This window comes from Nyctereutes procyonoides, unplaced genomic scaffold (genome assembly GCF_905146905.1).
Source record: "Nyctereutes procyonoides isolate TBG_1078 unplaced genomic scaffold, NYPRO_anot_genome, whole genome shotgun sequence".
Lineage (NCBI taxonomy): Eukaryota > Metazoa > Chordata > Mammalia > Carnivora > Canidae > Nyctereutes > Nyctereutes procyonoides.
This window is the reverse complement of record NW_026575036.1, coordinates 19,450,838-19,467,907: the sequence shown is the minus strand read 5'-3', so window position 1 is coordinate 19,467,907 and position 17,070 is coordinate 19,450,838. Positions and strand designations below refer to the sequence as shown.

The window sequence follows — 17,070 nt, the reverse complement described above, 5'->3', positions numbered from 1 at the left end:
CAGAATTCCTGAGGAGGAGAGAGAAAGGTCTACATCTATCACCAATGCCAAAAGTCTCCTCTCCCCTCTATGAAGAATTTTGACTGTCAGAAAAATTTGTTCAAATTAAGTCTTAGTTCTTATCGTGTTAGTTGAGAGATCATGGAAAGCTAATCAAGCTCAATGAAATTTTAAAAAGGCCTACATTTGAGATAAGAATGTTATACTATTTTAACTGAAATCAGCTTATTTAGGCATAATTTAATCACTTAATTTTATTTTTGAAAATGAATACCTGTTAAATCAAATCAAGTGCAAGATCGCTCAGCATGAAATTATGTGGTTAAAACCACCAATCAGATCATGCCTGTGTTTCTTTTTATTTTTGTCTTCCAAGAAAGGGCAATTGTGTTCAGACCATCATACAGAAGCTTCTATTAAAAACATAAGTGGCTCTAGGGACTAATAATAAAAACCAAACACGAGAATCCTGACTATATGGTATCTTTGTTCAGCCTTACCATCAGACTTCAGCTTCAACTTATATACTACCTTCCTATCCTAATGAGATTCCTGTGAGGTAGAGAAAAAGAACAGTTGTGTTCATTTCGCAGGTGGGTATACCAAAACAAAACAAAAAAATAATATTTAGTCATATCTAGTTTCATAGTTAAGGATGAAATCTAAACTTCTACTAGAACACTAATAAAGTTTTAAGTAAATAAGCATTTTTAGAGTCCTGCTTGAGACACTACCACCTGTAAGAGAGAAAGCTCAATATATGAGAAATGTCAAACTGATCTGGAATTGAACAGAGTCTTGGAGGTAGTTATATTCACTCAATGCTATTTACTGTCTCTGAGTCTACTGCCTATTAATGAGCATTGCATCATTAAACCTACCTTAAAATATTATTATAGGAATTAACTGAAATTCGTGTGAAAATAGTGTGGATCAGTACTTCAGTGTTTATTTTCTTTAGTACAGAATCATCATTTGTATCTGGTAAATAATAGAGTAATAAACTACAGGGAATTTTAAGAGAGTTTATTGATGGATGTCCTGTAAATAACTTGACTTTAAAAACTAAGACATTAGCGTTCATCATTCTGTTTAGATGTTACGCCAAGAAATTGAGGAAGCCAGAAATATGGATTAGTGATATTAAGATATCGTAGCAGAATTTTAATAGTAGTCTGTCCTCCTTTTAAAATCTTTTCTCCCAAATAAAGCACTGAACTTTGGCAAGACATAATAAAAATAAACTCAGAGAGTCTACAAAACATTTTCTTTTTTGTAGACAAGGAATAATAAAAAAGCTATTATTAGAATCAGAACAATATTTTTGCCTGGCAATGCAGGAGAAAAGTTCCTGTCACTACCTCCACTTGGGACGCCAATGGACCAATGACCTGCTGACAGCTTGACGCAGACCCTTAGACCTCTCCTTTGGACTTCCCCAACCGGACCCAATGCCCTTCAAACCCCAGAGGAGGAAGTCACCTTTGACTGACCGAACTGCAATCCTTCCTTTGCATATGAGCCAACCAATAGGAAACCGTTCTGCCTTACAACGTTACATAAACCCCCTGCCACCTTGTCTTGGCGCAACTTCCCTGAGTCACTCTTTCCCTCCGTGAGTTGTGGAACCTCGCCCGAGGGTGCCTGCAATAAAATCTGTTCTTGGGGGATCCCTGGGTGGTGCAGCGGTTTGGCGCCTGCCTTTGGCTCAGGGCGTGATCCTGGAGATCCGGGATCAAATCCCACATCGGGCTCCCGGTGCATGGAGCCTGCTTCTCCCTCTGCCTGTGTCTCTGCCTATCTCTCTCTCTCTGTGACTATCATAAATAAATAAAAATTAAAAAAAATAAATAAAATAAAATCTGTTCTTGGACCCTCAAAAAAAAAAAAAAAAAAGAAAAGAAAAGGAAAATAGAGCTAAGTACTTCTCCTACAAAGGCTATTTAAATGGAATTGGTATTTAGTGTAAAAATGTCAATCTAAATTGGAAGAACAGCCAAGGCTGAGCTGTGATAAAAGAGCATATTTAGAGTGACACCTCATATTAAAAGAACACATTATAGCTATTTCTCAGAGATGATGTAACTCTCCACGTGGTATAGCTCTGGAAGTTCTCATCCCATTCTCTCCACTCCCTACTCTCTCTGCCCTCCTTGACCATACCACAAGGCCACTCAGTTGTAAATGTCTTTGAGTGACATGAAAAATTGTGAGCTTTCTAAATCACAGGATCTGCTTAATTAAAAGTCCGCCTGGTTAAGATTCAGAATTTACATGGAGGTTTCTATTCTAAATACAACTTCATTTTAGGGGTCCCTAGTGGAATACGCAGCGATTCTATTTACCTTTTTCCTTGTATTAATTATGTAAAAATATTCTTAAACTTCATATTTCCTTTTTTTTTATTTTTGACTGTCTTGACAGAGAATACACGCATCTGTGTGAAATACATACACACATTCTTTTCAGATGAATCACCTACCTCAGAGCATTATTTATGTCCACATACATTCAACCATATGTTAAAGTGGCACTGAATTTATCAACCTTTTAAATTTTAAAAAGTTTCTTAAACATACCGGCACCATCTGTTTTAATTTTGTTTGATGGTATACTGGGTTCTCCTATACCCAACGTATTGGTTGCTACCACACGAAATTCATACTCCATCCATGGGATTAAATCCACTGCTCTTGCTGCCTCCATATTTCCTTCAATAATTGGGGGATCTAAACAAAATGAACAGTAAGCAGAGACTATTAGTTGAACATCACTTTTATATTATAATACCCCCCATTTTTATTTTACTATTTTTAGAAAATGGCACATCTTCCATTGAGTTGAAATAAAAATACAAACTAGAATTTGACAAAATATTAAGTTCAAGGGAATAAGCAGAGAGATCATGAATAAGTAATAAACTATAAAAACTTTGAATCATCTGTTTCATAAGTCTAAGGTCAGAGGACTAAATTCTGCACTTCTTTTTTTTTTTTTTTTTTTTTTTTTTTTTTTTTTTAAATAATTTTTTTTAATTTTTTTTTATTATTTATTTATGATAGTCATACAGAGAGAGAGAGAGAGAGGCAGAGACACAGGCAGAGGGAGAAGCAGGCTCCATGCACCGGGAGCCCGACATGGGATTCGATCCCGGGTCTCCAGGATCGCGCCCTGGGCCAAAGGCAGGCGCCAAACCGCTGCGCCACCCAGGGATCCCAATTCTGCACTTCTATCAAGCTCCCAGGTCATGATTTTGCTGCTAATCCCTGGGCTCTACCTTGAAGAGCAAGAAGCTGTATTCTAAAGGTAGAATCTAGAAATATTTCTTGAGGTAAGAGTACAATGGGGCAGCTAAAAATTTTATGGACTGCCACTGATATTGCGTATGGGTAGTGAATGATTTATTACCATGGTATGTATATGTTTATGCCCTTTTTAGTTGGTTTTGTGCATTTTTACCCAAATTTTTTGAGGTGATGATAATAAATGTTATGATAGTTTATTAAGATTTATTAAGTACTTCTCAGAATTCATGCTGCTAGGTAATGAAAAGATTATAAATTATGGGGAGGATATCATCCAAGATTGCTCATTGCACTGACATATGATAAAACATAACGAAGGTAGAACTATCCAGTATCTTAAGCCATCTTAAAATATTTCCACATGTGTTTTCAGTAATTAACCTACACATACATATGCATGTAAATACTTGTACATCACTTATCTGGAAAATTGGTTCCTTCAGGCTTGTCTATGACTCATTATCTTATTATTTAGGGAATTTTTATCTTTCAATGTAGATCATGAGTATATAGCTCTTCAAGATGCTATATCCATCTCCACAGTAAATGCTAAGCATCCCAGTGTCCACATTCTGCCTTTTGACAAAAGGCTCAGACTAGGCCATGCCTCACTCTACCATAATTTTAACTCTCCTGGATACTAATTTTGGCATCTCTTCTCTTATTTGGTTATGAACTTGTTCTCTACATTTGACATATATTTTTGACTTTCTGATTAAAAGTTAGGCTTTGCCTTCTCATGTTTTCATTCTGCCTCTATATTTCCTATTTCTTCCTCCCTTCCCTCACACCAAATCAGAATTTGCCTTACTTCATATACTGAGGGACTTCTTTAAGATAGTTGGAGGAAGGAAGGTAAAGTTTTAGTTGGTAAAGAGCTCTTCATAAGGAAAAGGGAAAAACAGAGCTGGATTTTATGACACTGGGTAGGGTGGCCCCTCTTCCCTTCTAGAGACCTTCAAATAGTTTTGAGCTTCCTGTGAGAGGAGAAGCTTTTATAGTAGTGGGTTGAATTGTGCCTACCAAAAAGCTTTGCCTATGCCCAAGTTACCAGAACCTGTGAATGTAGCGTATTGGAAAAATGGTCTTTGTATAACCTTTCAAGTTTAAGACTAGAATTATATTAAGGATCTTGGGGTAAGATCATCCTTGATTATCTACATGGGCCCTAAATCCAGTGACAAGTGTCCTTATAAGAGAATCACAGAGGAGAGACATGTAGGAAGGGAGGCTGCAATGTGACCACAGAGGCAGACGTTGAAGTGTTGTGGCCTCAATCCAAGGAATATCTGGAGCTATCATGAGTTGGGAAAGGTAAGGAATGAACTGTTTCCTAGAGTCTTTGAAGTGGGTGCATGCTGCTAACATCTGGATTCTGGATTCTGCCCTCCAGAATCATGAGAGACTAAATTTCTGTTGTTTTAAGCAACCAGTTTGTTACAACAGTCCTAGGAAACTAATACAGGGTTTTAAAGTCAGAAGGTGATGAAACTCTTTGTGAGTTTGTGATTTTATGAGTTTGGGGGCCTAAGTAAAAACAGAAGGCTCAATGAGACAGTCCAACTTCTCCCCTCTTTCCTGTGCTGCAAAATCCTAGTGCCATTTAAATGCCTGAAAAATGCAAATGTTGGAAGCCCTCCAAAGGGTCTCTCCTGACAAGGGTATGGTATTCTCATGATGATCAAGTCTGCCTTGAAGATTTTTCAAGTAGCTAGGCAGTCAACAGGTATGGGCAAGTGTAGATTGGGTCAAAACAAGAACTGGATGGATGTGCAGTGGAAGTAGCAGCTAATATACTGATTTTGAGCATGTATGAGGATCCAGTATGAAAATACCCTCAAATAAATGGAAGTTCAGGTGTATGTTCAAAGAGTAGAATATCATAACTGACCACAAGAGTTATTTGGAGGAATGGTGAAAGGTAAAGAAGGAAAAGTCAATGGGGCTCCTCTCCTGGTGGGCTTTGCATTACTAATGAGGTTATCAGTCCTTTGATTTCAATGACTGAGATGAATAAAGAAAGAATAAGTGAAAAACCTTGAAGTCACTACCATAAGATAAACACCAGCAAGAAAACATTGGCTCAGGTATGCAAACAACTCTCTCAGAGGGGAACAAGAAGTAGATGGTAGTAGGATGGACTTCTCCAATGTGCCTTCTGAATGGGTAAAAAATAATTTGATAACTGTAAGTTAAGGGTAATATTCCCTACCACGATTGTTAAAGGCATGGAAAGTGCTCTTTTTTAGAACAACAAAAATGAAATCATAATCATTCCTGTTAATATACATTAATGTCAGAACTTATGAGAATATAAATATCCAAAACAAACATGTTTGGTGTATATATCTATATCTATATCTTTATCTATCTATATCTATATCTATCTATCTATATATCTATCTATATATATGGTTATATATATATTTGGTTATGTTGTATATATATTTGGTGTATATATATATCTGGGTATATATATATATATATATATATATATATATATTTGGTTATGTTGTGGTTTGGTTATAATTATATATAAAATATATAAAATATAATTATATAATATTATATATATATAAATATCCCCTAAATGAAATCATCTACGTAAGAAGTAGGAATAACTTAGCAAAAAAAAGTGACTAACATTTTCATTTTAGAAAAGTGTATCTAGAATTAAAAGTGGATCTTCTAGGGATACCTGGGTGGCTTAGTGGTTGAACATTTGCCTCAGGTAGTGATCCTAGGATCGAGTCCTGCATCAGGCTTCCTGTGGGGTGCCTCCTCCCTGCTTATATCTCTGCCTGTCTCTCTGTGTCTCTCATTAATAAATAAAATTGTTTTTTTTTTTTTTTAAGTGGCTCTTCTATCTGGCCTGTTTTCCTTCCTCTAGAATGGGGCAGGACATCTGAATACTACATAATGAAAAAAGGATTTAAAAGGATTTCTTTCTCTTTAACTTTTTCCCAGCTCCAAACTCGATGTAGGTAGCCCACACTAAAAATATTTCTTCTCCCTCTCCATTGTTTGTTCATTTGTGGACATACACGTGTTTCTTCTACTTTTTACACATATTTTGGAATTTCTGTGGACCAAATATACCCAGCAGAATGTTTTGAAAATAGTACTACTTAATAAATATTTGTAACAAATATAAATAAAATATAAATACAAAAGTGATGCTTATTTAGAATAGACCATGTCTCAATGCAAGAAGCATAGCCTTATGTACAACAATCAAGTAGGCTCCTTCATCTCTGAATCATGTAGGCTATTGGTGAAAGACAAAGAGAGCACTCTTTCACCTTGCCCCACCACAAAATATCCAACACTCTATGGCTCTTATGCCTATATTCAGCCCATAAATTATCTTGACAGAAAGTACACTTCGTCTCAATCCACTTAATCTCTTTCCCACTCTCTTTAACCATGAGTTGATCCTTTCTCCTCCACTGCTACTGTATTTTACTTCTACTATACATTTTTATTTGTTTTATTCTGGCCTTAAGTATCTTTATAAGTGGATTTTTACCCCATGCCATCTCCTCCCTATTCCTTCAGGTCTGGTAGGAACTGGTATCCATATACTGGATATATTTTATTTTTCTAAAACCACCCATATAGAGAGTTTGGGAGCAGAATTCAGCTTTCCTTTGGAAGCAGATTCATGCACCAAGTCAAATTAGAACAGTCAGGAACAGAGGGACTTTGTGTCCCCTCTCTTCAGCCAAGTTCTTTGCAACTTGTTTATTATTCCTAGAGTCAGAAAGAGAAGAGAATACCTTGCACAATAGAGGCAAGTGCTAGGAATCAGGACTGGGTCTCAAGTTCCTGAGTGGGTCAATTCAGAATCAGGCCATTTTTTTTCTATAGATAATTTCAGTATTGAAAATCGGATCTTAACAAATAATGCCTGTCAGAGGCTTCTCTCTGTAAAAAAACATACTATTAAACTGATGGTTATTTAAGTCTTAGTTTTATTTCTGAGTGTAAATCTCAATCAAAGGGATAGAGAGCAGGAGACATAGTACTCATGTTAAACACTCAGGTCAAAAGACCCTCTTGAGAAGGTCTGATTTTAACAACCAGCCATAAACAGTAATCCATAGATTTATTTGCAAATATGTGGCATCTGTAAGGCTCAGAATAAAATCATTCTTACTACTCTTTGGAGGAAAAGAGAAGCAAGCCTCATGGGTATCCTAAGGCCAATAACTCACAGTACTTTAGTTGCCTGGCAACCGTGCTAATAGCACTCTGCCTTCAGACCACACGACTAGCTGTTTGAAAAGCTTCAGAAATAGCCAGAATGACCTCAGGACTAAAAAACCAAATTGTTTCAAGAATAATCGTAGGCAATATAATCCCACCTGTTCTAGATTCTTTGAAATTGCCTAAAGAATCCTGGCATTTCCTTAGAATTTGAATACAATCAGAATTTTAGCTTCTTCCTTCTCAATCCAAAACCCAAGTATATGAAACTATCCAGAATCAATTTCGAGGTTTTAACTGATAATGCAGATCTGTGTTTGAGAATGGAAAAGGGCATTTAAAGGCTTTTCACTGGCTCTCTGTTACCTTAGAGTCTCTAGCCCCAACCCATATGTCTTCTGGCAGAACTTTGCAAGATGCCATAGATTTGGCAAAGTTCTCTGCAGCAAAAGAGAAGCAAACTATGCTCTGGCATCCCAGAAGATATGATTCATGGATTCTTCTCTAAGGAAAATTTGAATGTAGCCTCATAAAAACCCAGAAATTCGTATTGGAAATAAGAACAACAAAAACTGAAGCTACAGAAAGGCAAAGAAGAAAATACTAAATTCTAAAAAGTAAGTATTCTACAATGAGCCTAGTGATTTTTTTCTTCATTTTTTTTAACCTATCAATGCAGCAAAGATTAAAAAAAGCACTAAATACTAAGCAAAGACATAGTAGAAGAGATACATACTGGTGGCAAGAATAAAAATTGTTTCTATCTTTCTACAAGATAATTTTTAGGATAGCTAATGAGTCTAAGCATGTTCACACTAAATACTTTAATTTGCGAGTGTCTATTCTAAGGAAGTAATCCAAAGTCCAGAGAAATATTTATGTATGAAGATGTTAATTTGCAATTCTAGATTTCCATATGAATTTTAATATAAAGACATTCTTCTTCTTTGTTTTAGAAACTACACCCTAGGTTGGCTCTTGCAATTGATCCTCACAGCATGGTTTCTTAGGCCTCTTTTTGTTCAGTCGCCTCCCATACACACACCCCATTACCAATAATATTTTAAAATATTTCTTCTCTAAGTAGCAGTGTAGAATCAAACCCAACATTCTAAATGTTATTTGTGTATCTAGTAGAACCTTGAGAATGGCGTCAAATTCCTTCTGTCTAGCCCCTTAAAAGTCCAAGAGAAGTAAGATTTATAGTAGATTTTTTTTTACAGATATACAGTCTATTCTTTAATCTCATTATTCTAAATGAAATCTTTGGACTGCTGAAACTTTATATCTTTGAAAAATATTTACTGAACATCTTAAATAATTACCTTCATAAAACTTACTTTAGTACTGCACCTTCCATTTTTAGTGGGCATCACTAGAAATGAAGACTACATGATCGCATGTATTACAAAACGTATTTTTTATTTCCACTTAGGATACTGTCACAAAGAACTTTACTTACATAACTAACAAAAATAACAGGTAAGACAATCTACAAAATAATAATTTTTCAGAGCCTTTCAGAGGTTTGAGTTTGTGAAGAAGTCTAATGAACTAAAGTCATCATAAGTAGAGCAATGAAGAGAGGAGGACAGAATCATTAATGTTCACAAGAAGAAAGCAGTCTAACTTTTCACAGATATTTTAAAGACAAAGTGTAGGTTGGCATGGCTGTATTGAATCCCCAGGAGCCCCCAGATCATGGAGTATCTGTATCCATCAGCCAATTCTTTTTTGTAGGACTTCACCAAGTATACTCAAAAAAGTTGGTAGCAGAACAAAAGAGCCATGAGAGCCATCTGCTTCAGTCTAAGAGCAATGCAGGAAAATGGAGACTCTGCCACATGCACAGCAGGCCTAATACTGAATAAATGTGTGGCCATGAGTGTGTGGGTGAGTGGTTGGAGAGCAAAGACAGATCTGCCTCCCCAGAGAGGTACTAGTGCTGTAGGTCTGCCAAAGTCTGATTGAACACAGGAGAACTGAGCACTTCTTCTACCCCCAGGAACTCTGAGCTTTAGACTAGTTATCAGACAACAGCTTTCTGGGGCAGAAGAAAGGAAGGGGAAAGAACCCTCAGCAAGAGCTGGGCTAGAAGAGCAAGCTGACTTCTGATGGTAAGGCTGGAAATCATTCAGATGTGAGAAGGTTTGACCTTACACTCCAATTTACTTGGCCCTCTGCTGCATTGAATCTAACTGCAAACCTATCATCTTAGCTACAGATTATATTGACAAAATGACAATTTTGAAAAAAATGATATGCATTTTCCTGGGCATAAGTAATATTTACATTATGGTCTATTATTCTTTTTTACATAATATTTGGGCTTAAAAAATTATCAAGGCATGAGAAAACAAAGAAATGTGATGCATTTTTAACAAAGGAAAAAAAATCAACAGGGCCAGACTTAGAGATGGCCCAGTGTTAAATGATCAGACAGGGATGATAGAATGACTACTATAAATATGTAAAAGTATCAAGTGGGGAAGATGCATAACTTATATAAGCAAATAAGACATTTCTGTGGAATACTATGTAGATAATATTAAAAGGAGCCTAATGCTGGGAACAAAAAAAAATCCTAGGAATAAAAAGAAATACAAAATCAAAATCAAAATCATTTTAACGAGATTTTCAACAAACTTAATATAGTGGAACAAAGAATCTATGAAACTGAATACAAGTCTTTAGACACTATCCAAACAGAAACACACACACTTCTATTATCCATGGAACACATCAAACAATCTAACATACATAGCAATATAGATCAAGAAAAAAAAGAGAATGAGACAGAAGAAATATTGGAAGATATAATGACTGAGAATTTCCAGGTTAAGGAAGATATCAACTCAAAATCCAATTTGCCAGGAAACCCCCATCAAGATAAATATATTTTCATCAACTTAAAAGCAGAAATGAAATCTTGAAAATAGCTAGAGATAATGGACATATTAAATAAATATAGGAATATAAGGTAAAAATATTAGTTGACTTCTTATTGGTAACAATGAAGGCAAAAAGATGAAAAAAGGATATTTTTTAAATGCTCAAAAAACACTTAGAACTTACATTCAAAAAATTATAGCAAACATGAAATGAAATAACTTTTCTAATGTACAAGGGCTAAAGGTCTGACTCAGGAACCTTACACTCAGAAATATTTTAAAAGTTCTTAGGAAAATTATACTAGGTGGAAATCCAGTTGTACATAAAGAAATGGAGAACCCATTCCAAAACGGAACTAAGTCCTTACTTGCACTTAATCTCTCTTGTCTCTCCAGTAAGTCCTTCTACCTTTTACTCAGATGCTAGAGCCAAAGTCCCATGAAGCATTCTCAATTCTGCCCTTTCACTAAATCTCCATACCTGATCTTTTAGAAAGTTCTGTTTTGCCTTCAAAAATATATCTCAAACTCACCCACTCACTCCTCATTCCCACTGCTATATATTAGTCCCAGCATGACATATCCCACCTGGACATCTCTCATCCTCCACATCCTCCCAGCTATTCTCCATGTTTCTAGTTTTGGCCCTCCAAAAATCCCTTCTCCATATATCAGAAAGTGATTTTTTTCCCCTTCAAATTAGAAATTAGATTATTGCTCTTTTGTTTAAAAACTCCTTATAGGACCTACATGCCCCTGCATATCTTGTCATCCACTATTGCTATTTGCATAATGAACTACCAAATTGAGTGGCTGATGTCACTTTATTCTCTAATTATTTTTATAAATAAAATTATTTATGATATATATTTTATGTATAAAATAAAAGTTTTTACTGGGCCTATAGCATATAGAAATGTAATATATTTGATAATATCTTAAGGGTACAGTTAGAAGCAAAGCTGTATTAGAGTAAGTATGATAACTCAAATCCACAGAAACAAATGAGGATTGAAAATGGTAAACAAAAAGGTTAATATAACAAACTCTATAAATATGTACTTTCTTCTCTTTCTTGTAGCTTCTTTAGAAGGCAGTAACAGAAGAAGTAACAGGTTTGAAGTATATATAGATGTAACATGTATAAAAATAACACGCAGCACCAAAAAAAGCTGGTAAGATGCAATGGAGCTATCTAGGAATAACAGTCCTGTATCTTACTGAAATTAAGTTAGTAAAAATATGAAGTCTATTCTAGTAAGTTTGGATATGTCTGGTAAGCCCCAGAGTAACCATTAAATAAATATGTATGTATTTAAAATTCATTTATTTATATAAATTTTCATATATAGTATATGTACAGTAACCATTAACTATATATATATATATACATATATATATATATTCTTTAAAAACTGAAATACTACACGAGAAAATATTCACTGAATCCAATAAAGAATAGTAAAGAAGGAATAAAGGAACAAAATCAAGTGATACATTTAGTAACCAAAATTCAATAGATGGTTGCCATAAGTGAGCTGGGTGGGGGGGATGGGTGAAATTGGTGATGGGGATTTAGGAAGTCACTTTCTTGATGAGCATGAGCTGATATATGGAAGTATTGAATCACTATATTGTATACCTGAAACTAATATTACATTGTATGTCAAATAGAATTAAAATAAAAACTTAAAAAGTAAAAAATAGAAAAAAATGGCAGATATAAATTCAACTGTAAATAATAACACTAAATGTTAATGGATTAAAGATTCCAATCAAAAGGCAGTGGTTGTCAGACTGGATAAAAATTTAAGATGCAACCATGTGTTTCAAGAGAAAACCTACTTTAGATTCAAAGATACAAATAGGTTGACAGTTTTAAAAAGACATAACATGTGAACTGGAGCCATGAGTAATTTAGGTGACTATGTTAATATTGGAAGCACTCTTTATAAGGTGCAATGCCTGCAGCCTGATTCCTCTTCTCTAATGTTTCTCTTTAGCACTAATCACCATATGACTTTCTCTTCTTTTTCTTTTTTTTTATTAAATTAAATTTATTTAAATTCAATTAATTAATATATAGTATATTATCAGTTTCAGGGGTAGAGTTCAGTGATTTATTACTTGTTCATTGTCATCTTTCCTACTAGAGTGTAAACGCTTTGAGGGAAGGACTGTTGTGTACATGTGTGTGATTCCTTTCTCTGTTTTGTTTATGGAGGGTCAGGTGTATACCCAGCATCTAGGAATGGTTCTGGCATACCATGGAGGCTCAGTGAATGTGTGTTTAATACATGAGCAGTAAGATCCCTGATCTGGGGGCTAGAGATAGAATAGTGAATAAAACAAAATCTCCATCCTTATGGAATTTACTTTCTAGTGGAATATATATATATATATATATATATATATATATATATATATATATATAAATGAAAAGCATAATTTTAATTGGCCTACCCAGTAAGTATACATAATTAATGGAAATGATTACAATTATTATTCCTTTTTCAAAGCAAAAAAAATTTTAAATGTGTTCATTTATTGTATTTTGTGTTCTCCGGTACCTATAATCAGTGTCAATTTGGCTAGATATATAATATTATCTATAGTTTCATCATTATCATCCATTTTCATTCTCTTCAGATAAATAAAACTACCCATACTTTAGGTTTATCAAACATCTAAATGGTTATTTACATAATTTTTCAAGTGGTCTTATTTTGCCAAGCATATTTCTAGATAACTCTTACATTTACCAGCATAATGTAATAGAAATATTTCACCTGTTTCTAACACTCATGTGTATTTTATATACTTATGTGGAGAAACTACTCAATATTACAATATATGTAAACCCTCATAACAGGCTTCAAGTTTATATTTGGTTCATTTCCCACAATAGGACTAAATTACTAAAGAAAACTAAATCTAAGTTAAAACATCTCAGTAGTCAATACAAATAAATACCATCACCTTAAGACAAAGCAAAAATGAGGGCAGGTTTGGGATATTCTGGGATTAATTTTTTTTTCATTTTTAAAAAAGTATAAAAACATTTTATTCATTTTTGTCTTTTTTTTCTTCCTTCTGTTGTCTTCATTATGTATCTAAAATAAACTCTAGCAACTATAAGTTTGTTTAAAATAATGCCAAAATGACAAACAGAAGCAGATATTTTATCAAAAGGATCATCTATCTTCTTTGATGTTATAAGAGATAAACTGCCGTGTGATGTTACAGGCTAGTCAAGACAAATGTCACAGGTAATAGTTACAGACAAAGGAAGGCACCCACTCATTCATTTATTTTTTTTTCTGATCAACTTTTAGAAAATCTTAATATAAAAAAAATTAAAATCTAAAACTTCCTTGAAGATACATTTTGAGGAAGTTCAAAGCAGTTAAGATCATCTTTGAAAAGCAAAGGTTGGGGCAGCCCAGGTGGCTCAGCAGTTTAGCGCTGCTTTCAGCCCAGGGCCTGATCCTGGAGACCCAGGATTGAGTCCCACATCGGGCTCCCTGCATGGAGCCTGCTTCTTTCTCTGCCTGTGTCTCTGCCTCTCTCTCTCTCTGTATCTCTCATTAATGAATAAATAAAATCTTAAAAAAAAAAGCAAAGGTTATATGGTAATATGAATTGGGTTATTAAAGTAATATTTATAATCAAAGTGGCTTTTAAGAAAAGCAGAACTCTAGTATCTATACAATTGTAAAAAATGGATCATAAATAAAAAGCTATAGATGTCATTTGCCAAAAAAAAGATCTCCCAAGGTTTTTTCCTAATAAATCTTAGAATTACACATAACTTAAATTAGAAAACCAGAAAGCCTCTCTTTGCTTTCCCATTATAGATACAGATACACTGCCTCTTCCCCTGCAACTTTAAAATGTCTACATTCCTTGTGGTTTCCTTTACTACCAAGGCACTGCGATACTTTAAAAAAAAAAAAAAGAGTTTAAAAATAAAAAAGCACTTCAAGGTAGATGATGAAATCCTTAAAGAGTCCAGATATTCATTTTTGATCAAAGAATTCATTTAAAAATATGTACAAAGTAATTGGACAAATGAAACTCACCTGTCTTTGCATCTTTCCAGTCATCTGAAAGAATAGTCTTGGTCTGAATAGTGTATTTAGATATAGGACTGTGATTGTCTGAGCCACGGCTCCAAGTAAGTGCCACAGAAGTCGCTCTAATGTCTTCTATTCGCAGACCACCTGGAGGGCCTGGAGGGCCTGGAATGAAAATTTGGGAACTGAATCAGTGAATCCCAGCTAGTGAATTAAGTGCACAGTAGAATCCAAAAGCATCTTCTTTGAAATTTATCTAAAGGACATTTATATGATATAATCAGTGTTACAACATTCCTTTTAAATATAAACTATAAGAGGTGATAATAACAGTATTTATGGTCTTCACTAAATGATTTCACGGTGTTTCTTTTTAAGTAAAGAGATAAATGCTCTCATTTAAAATGGCATTATTATTCAAGGTATGTATGACAATCTGGCTCATAAAATGGATACACATGAAAGTCTTTGACTTATAAAATGAATTTGACATTACCAGGACCTAACAGGTTGTGGCACAGCACAACTTCATAAACGCTGGATGAATGTATAAATCTGATATGGTAGTACAATTCAGTCTAGATAAGAGAGTAGTTAGTCAGATGTTTCACTGTGCCTCCCCCAAATGGAATAAATACTTTTTTATAACCCTAAGTGATTATAGGTAATTAATTTTACTTGGAGTAGAAAATTTTGGGAATGACTATATGTATCATTTTGGATAATAAATTTCATGTTATTACAGTAATGTGCATAAATAATATTCAAAGAAATATTTCTACCTCTATAAAATGTAGAAAACAATTGTCAACTCAGAGATATACCAGAAATTCTCTAAAACATCAAATAATATATTGAAGCATCTTAGGACAGATAAATTATTAATGTAGAACATAAAACAATGTTAAAGATAGCTTTTCATAGATGCTTCCAAACTCAGAACCAATATTATTCAATGAGAGCACTGTATCTGGTAATAGAAATGAAAAGATAAATGAGACATAACTCTCCAGTATTGAAGAGCTCTTTGTCTTGAAAAGGGTATAATGGACCAGCAAATAAATAAGTATAATTGGAAGTGATAAATGCCATGATAATGGGATACAAGATATTTATACCTTGCAGCACAATTTCTTGTTTTCAAAAATGAGAAAAACGTCGTTTACATGGTACAGTGGCATTCATTGCTTCCTCATAGTGCTAAAGAAGTTTCTCAGTTAATAGAGACATCCTTTAATAGACATTTCAGAAAATACTATCACTCATTTTCTTTGCACCAGAAAGGGTCCATCCCCAACTAAATTAGGCATATTAAATATAATTGCAACTTTGGTAAAATGATATCTTTAGTGTTTCATATTGAATATAGTAGTAAATAAGACATTTGTTTTTATCTCTTAGCTAAATATAAATGCTTTATTATTTATTTGTCAAATCAGATGCTAAGCCTAGATGGCTTTTTTTTTTCTCCAAACAGGTTTTGGTCTTTGCAAAGGCATAGACAATTTCTGTGTGGGTGATCCCTAGGGGAAAAGGTGTAGGCAGATTCACACAGATATATTACTGCTAATATTAAAATAACACAAGACACATCCTATTGATGATAGTAAATTTTATTATTTGGATGTATATAACATATAAATAGAAAGGTAAATAAACTTTTATAAATGTTAATCTGTAATTATGTACTTATATTTGTTGATGTTAATTAAAAGTAAAATATACATCATCCAGAATAAATGAAAATAGACACATATGTAATATAGAACACATGCAATATTCAGAAAGAAAAAACTCTTTTCATTACTTCATTACTCCACTTTCATCATCCAAAGTCAATGAATACTTCAGAGTATTAAAATTTAAAAATAGAGACGAAAAATAAAGGAAATTATTTTTAAAAGGAAGGGAAAGTCATGTATTCAGATACTTTTTTCTGTGCACAAAAGTATAGAGAAAATGCTAAGAGGAATTTAAGATAAGATTGCCATAGGTTAGTCTTTAAACCATTAAAGTGTGAATTATTTGCCTGCTGTTATTCTCTGAAGTTCTTGGAATGGCAAATGAGTAATATTTTAAAAGGTCAGACTAGAGTTGCATGTTATGAATGTATTTGTTGGAAATACTATATGCATAATTTCACTCAGTCATCCAGTCATGGAAGAGTAACATTGTTGAGCAAAATACTCTAATTTCCTTTGTCCATTTTCCCCTTCTGATATATGCCTGACTTCTAATGGGTTTTTAATAAATATTTTAGTGAATACATAAGTGCATTTATCACAATTGAATTTCAGATAGTTCTATAAACATAGCAGTCATCCACAATACAAGCTCCATACTTCCGTTTGCCTGGAATACCATCATAAAGAGGTGAAGTTAAGAGAACAAATGGAAAGGTGTTGGTTAATATCCTCAAAACCCTGGTGTGGCAATGTTACCTAGTAATTCAGAGCAGACCTATCCATCTAATAATCAATTACAAATATCTCCTGGAAAATACCTGAGAGAAAAATATTATTAAAGGCAGAGATTTTAGAGTTTAAAATAGGCTTGGCTTAAAATTCTGTGACCTGATTTATCTTGGGA

General features: G+C 34.0%; 1 protein-coding gene across 3 annotated transcripts in view; it reads right to left on the bottom strand.

The window, feature by feature from the left end:
* The window catches only part of CNTN1 (contactin 1), a 347,447-nt gene that overhangs the window by 67,644 nt on the left and 262,733 nt on the right, over nt 1–17,070 (bottom strand). For all 3 annotated transcript variants that reach the window (XM_055318909.1, XM_055318908.1, XM_055318911.1), the window contains 2 exons: nt 14,488–14,646; nt 2,580–2,729 (listed from right to left, as the gene is read on the bottom strand). In XM_055318909.1, the coding sequence (XP_055174884.1) occupies nt 2,580–2,729; nt 14,488–14,646 (309 nt within the window). The remainder of the gene's footprint in view (nt 1–2,579; nt 2,730–14,487; nt 14,647–17,070) is intronic.